The sequence below is a fragment of the Grammomys surdaster genome, unplaced genomic scaffold, assembly GCF_004785775.1.
Source record: "Grammomys surdaster isolate TR1022 unplaced genomic scaffold, NIH_TR_1.0 332300, whole genome shotgun sequence".
NCBI lineage: Eukaryota > Metazoa > Chordata > Mammalia > Rodentia > Muridae > Grammomys > Grammomys surdaster.
Genome location: NW_021627558.1, coordinates 1,385 through 5,667, shown reverse-complemented (window position 1 = coordinate 5,667; position 4,283 = coordinate 1,385). Strand labels below are relative to the sequence as shown.

Sequence of the window (4,283 nt, the reverse complement as noted above, 5' to 3'; positions counted from 1 at the left end):
GTTCTTTCCCCTCCCATTACCCCTTATTCCCCTCTCTTTACACTAAGCCCCTCCCCAAGAGGCCCGTGTCCCGCCCACCTCCCCCTCGTACCGCCCACTACCTCTTCCACCCAAGGCCCTTACGGAGCTCGCTGCCTTCTCCCTCGCCCCACCCTCGACTCCGGGACCCAGCCAATTACACTTTCTCTTCGCCCCCTCTCTCGTCCTCCTGCCCGTCACTCCGCCCTCTAAGCCCTTTGTCCGCCCACTTCCCCTGGCCCCGCCCTTTACCGCTTACTCCCTGCCCTTCCCCCAGCGTCCCTCCTAAGAGGCGCACATGCTGCCTCGAGCAACCGAGTCAGCCGGAAGTCTTGCCGTAAAGCGTGCTACGACCATCGTGCTAGCGCCGGTTCCCTTGGAGACAGGCAACGCGCTCAAGATGGCGGCGCCGGCGGAGGCGGAGGTGGCCGCGGGCTTCACCGAGGCGGCTGAAGCAGCGGAACTGACCCGCGCGCTAGGCCGCCTGCTACCGGGGCTGGAGACCGAAAGTAAGCTGGGGCGGCGGCGCGCTCTCGAGGCTCTGGAGCACGCACTGGAAGAGGCGGTGCGGCCCGGAGCGGATTCCGCTGCTTTCCAGGGCCCCTGGGCTCGTCTCCTGCTGCCGCGCCTGTTGCGACTTCTGACCGATCCGGCCGAGGGCTGCCGCGCGTTGGCTGCTCACCTGCTGGACTTAGGCCTGCGCCGCGCCGCGCGGCCCGGCGACGCTCTGCCGCGCCTGTTGCCCGCGCTCACCGCGCGCCTGGCCCGACCTGAACCCACGCGGCCGCCTCCTGAACCCTGCGAAGAGCTGCGTCTCGCCCTCGTGCAACTGCTCCACTTGGCCGTGGACCTGGGCGGCGCCGCGGTCGCACCCCACCTGGACGACGCGGTGCGCGCGCTGCGGGGCGCGCTGCTCGATCCCTTCGCCGCGGTGCGCCGCGAGGGTTGCGAGTGCGCAGCCGCTCTGGCGCGTGCCACTCCGGGTGAGCGTCGGATCTCGTTCCCTGGGTACCTAGATTTCCTTATGCAAAGGTTATGGGACTCACGTGGAAAAGGACACCTCAAGATTGTGAACTTAGTTTCTCCACTCCAGTGTCTTCTGTGTCTCTGACTCAGGTCACTAACTTCCTGGGTGAAGGAAGACTTCTCTCCACCTCCCTTTCGTTTATTTCTAACATTCTAACAGCTCTGCTTGATCAGAGCCTTCCTTCCCTTTTGGCCTTCTAGGCTAGAGTTTGGACAAATAAGAGGCCCTGCTGATAGTTAAACTGAAAGTCTTCCTGGGAGGGAGCCAACCTTGTAATAGATGTACATGTCCCCCTGGATGCCTGGGCAGCTCCCAGCACCACTGGAGAGGAAAAGTGGGAGTTGAGGCTAGCAAGGCTGGTTTACTAGTCCAGAGGAAGGTTTGACGGTAGCCACAGAACAGGGCCCCGTGCAGCTGTATCTCATAACCAGTGCTCCCTATCCCGCAGACCACTTCCACATGCAGTCGGAGTCCCTGATAGGCCCCCTGATGCAGACCGTCTCCCACCAGCACTGGAAGGTCCGGGTAGCCGTCATCGAAGCCACGGGCACCGTGATCCAGTTTGGCAACGGGAATTCGGTGGATGATGTTCTTTCTCACTTTGCTCAAAGACTCTTCGATGATGTCCCTCAGGTACTGGGGTTGTTCTGCCTGACAGCCTTCAAACCATGTGCTTCTGTTAATAGAAGTGTCTCCATGTGCTCACCCACTGAGAGAATTTCAGTGCAGAGAAGGGCAGAGCGGAAGTCCAGTGCTGGGGTAATCCATGCTGGTGGGTCGGGAAGCCTCTGAGGAGGCGGCAGACAGAAGCCCTCCAGATGTAGACACAGCACTGGCTTTAAGAAGGCAGAATCCAGATCACAGGCGTGTCTGTGTCTCAGATCTGCTGTTGTGGCTTATGGTAATGTCCCTACGGAGAAAAGACTGGTAGTCAGCAGGCTCTGTCTCCAAGGGAGGAGGAGTAAGTGAAGGGGGGCACATGATCCTGATTAGGTGGGGAGGAGGGGCAGCGGGCAGCATGCTCCAGAAGAACTGAGAGCTGTCCCCATCACGGTCATTCCCGTTCTCGTATTGACCATCAGACTCTCCACACAGAGAGTTGTGTTCAGGTGGCAGTGTCCCCTCCCTGTGATGACTAGGTTGGCCTGACTGTATCAGGACCCTCCTGCCTCTGCTCCAGGTTGTGTCGTCACTTGTGCAGGTGCCAGCCTACAGTGGATGCTGCCCACGTCCCGCCGCAGGCTCCCAGCACAGCCTTTTATCTTGTTTATTTGTATACCTCTCTTGTCACATCACAATTCACATGCATGTGACTCGCCCACTCACCGTGCTCAGCAGCTTTGTAAAGGTTTTGTAAAGCATGAATTGAGTTTATAGTCTCAGGGTTGGGACTGTAGCTCAGGCATAGGGCACACTTGCTCGGCATGGACGAGGTGCTATATTCCATCCCCTGTACTACACACACAGCACTGTGAGTTACAGCCACACTGTTGTCACAGTTGTTTTCAATACCCCAGTTATCATCATCCCAAACAGAAACCCTAACCAGTAAGCACCAGTTCCCCATATATACCTCTACCCAAACCCTGGTGAGGGCTGATCTTTCTGTCCCACATTTGCTTTCTGTAGAATTCTCAGGGAGTTCTGTCACGTGTCATACAAGGTGGTTTCTATCATCACTGCCACCCATGCAGCACCCAGATATCACAGTGACAAAGAAGACTGCAAACAATATCTTGCTAGGGGGTGGTGAATCCACCAAGGACAGAGCTAGTGGGTGGCATGAACTTCTGGATCAGCAGAGGTCCTCTCATTTGTCAGAGGGGGTGCTATGCCCACCCCTGTTTCAGGACTAAACATCCCCACAGCAGGACTCTGAGCCACCCTTCCTAGGGACTCTTGAGTAAAGCTTCTCTGTTGTCTGGTGGCAGGTCCGGCAGGCAGTGACGTCGGTGGTGGGGGGATGGCTGCTGAATCTCCGTGACCGCTACTCCTTCTTACACAAACTCATCCCACTTCTGCTCAGCAGCTTCAGCGACGAAATGCCTGAGGTCCAGTAAGTTTCGCCGGGCAGCTGGCTGCCGTGGTGCCCCCTAGCCCTCCAGGGTCATGCTGATTTGAAACAAGAGCTTCTCCCCAGTGGCAGTTCTCTGCTCTAGAATTGCCCAAAGAGTCTGCCCATCCCCTTATTTCGTGTGCTATGTGGTCCTGTGTCATATGAACTATCTCCAGTCATTAAGACCCTGTTGGGTCCATAGGTGGACATCAGGCCTCTGCTGGTAGTGTCACCATGTAGTCAGAGCTGGTCAGAAGGCCACTCCTGCCAAGTGATGCCATTTGCCTAACCCTTCTCCCCCGCCCAGGAGGTGTTTCCTTGAGGCTTCTGTAGTTAGGGCCTTCATGGAAGGGGTCTCATGGCACCCAGACCTCACTGCCACTCCTGCGTTTCTATGTTGCAGGCAGATAGCCACTAGCCTCTGGGAGAAGGTCGGGCTGCAGTGGCAGGAGGAGAACGAGGCAGATCTAAAAGACAAGCTGGACTTTGCTTCGCCTCCTCCTCCCAACTACCCTGAGCACGGTGAGTGGTACTGCTGAGGGACACAGCAGATGGGTGGTCCATGATGGGCATTTGTTCTTGGCCCTGGAGAAGGCACTGGCACCTGAGGTGCTGCTGGGCCCAGTGTTTGCTAGGTCCCTGTTTGGAGATCACAGAGAAGGGTGCCTCCTTCCCTGAATGGCACGCAGATCCAGGTGCTACCAGCCTCTGCCCTCTGTCTCTCAGGACTTAACCTTTTCCCACCTCTGGACCCTTTTTAAAGAAGGAGAGGACTTCCCAGAAACATCCAGATGTGCTGTCAGCTGTCCACAAGTCCCTTCTAAGCATATGCAGGGACCTGTAGCTGGGGCAGGCTTCTGCCTTTCATTGAGAGCCAGCTAAGCCTGCAGGTCATGGATGAGTGCCATTTGTCTTCCCATGTGTGTTCTGCACTAGAGCATGGTCTTTTGTGACCACTAGGGCCTGCTGTCCTCACATCGTCCGTAACTCAAGCAAGCCCATGTTTGTGCCTGTCTAGCAAGCTCAGCTATGAGGAAGGTCTCTGGCCACAACCCACCTGCTGTCCCGTGGGCTTTGAGACCTCCTCTGTTTTCAAGCAAGCTTATCTCTCAAAACCAAAAACCAATCAGGATTACATCCTGACAAGAACAGAAACGTAACCAGTGAAGGCACTGTCCCCTA

At 56.8% G+C, this 4,283-nt stretch overlaps 1 protein-coding gene across 1 annotated transcript; it reads left to right on the top strand.

The window, feature by feature from the left end:
* Nucleotides 1-418: 418 nt before the first annotated feature.
* Nucleotides 419-3,623, top strand: LOC114616488 (dynein assembly factor 5, axonemal-like; the record flags this gene model as incomplete). The annotated part of the gene is made up of 4 exons (XM_028761939.1): nt 419-1,001; nt 1,494-1,678; nt 2,977-3,101; nt 3,505-3,623. Coding segments are annotated over exons 1-4 (1,012 nt in total), but the record flags the coding sequence as incomplete, so codon positions are not given.
* Nucleotides 3,624-4,283: the final 660 nt, after the last annotated feature.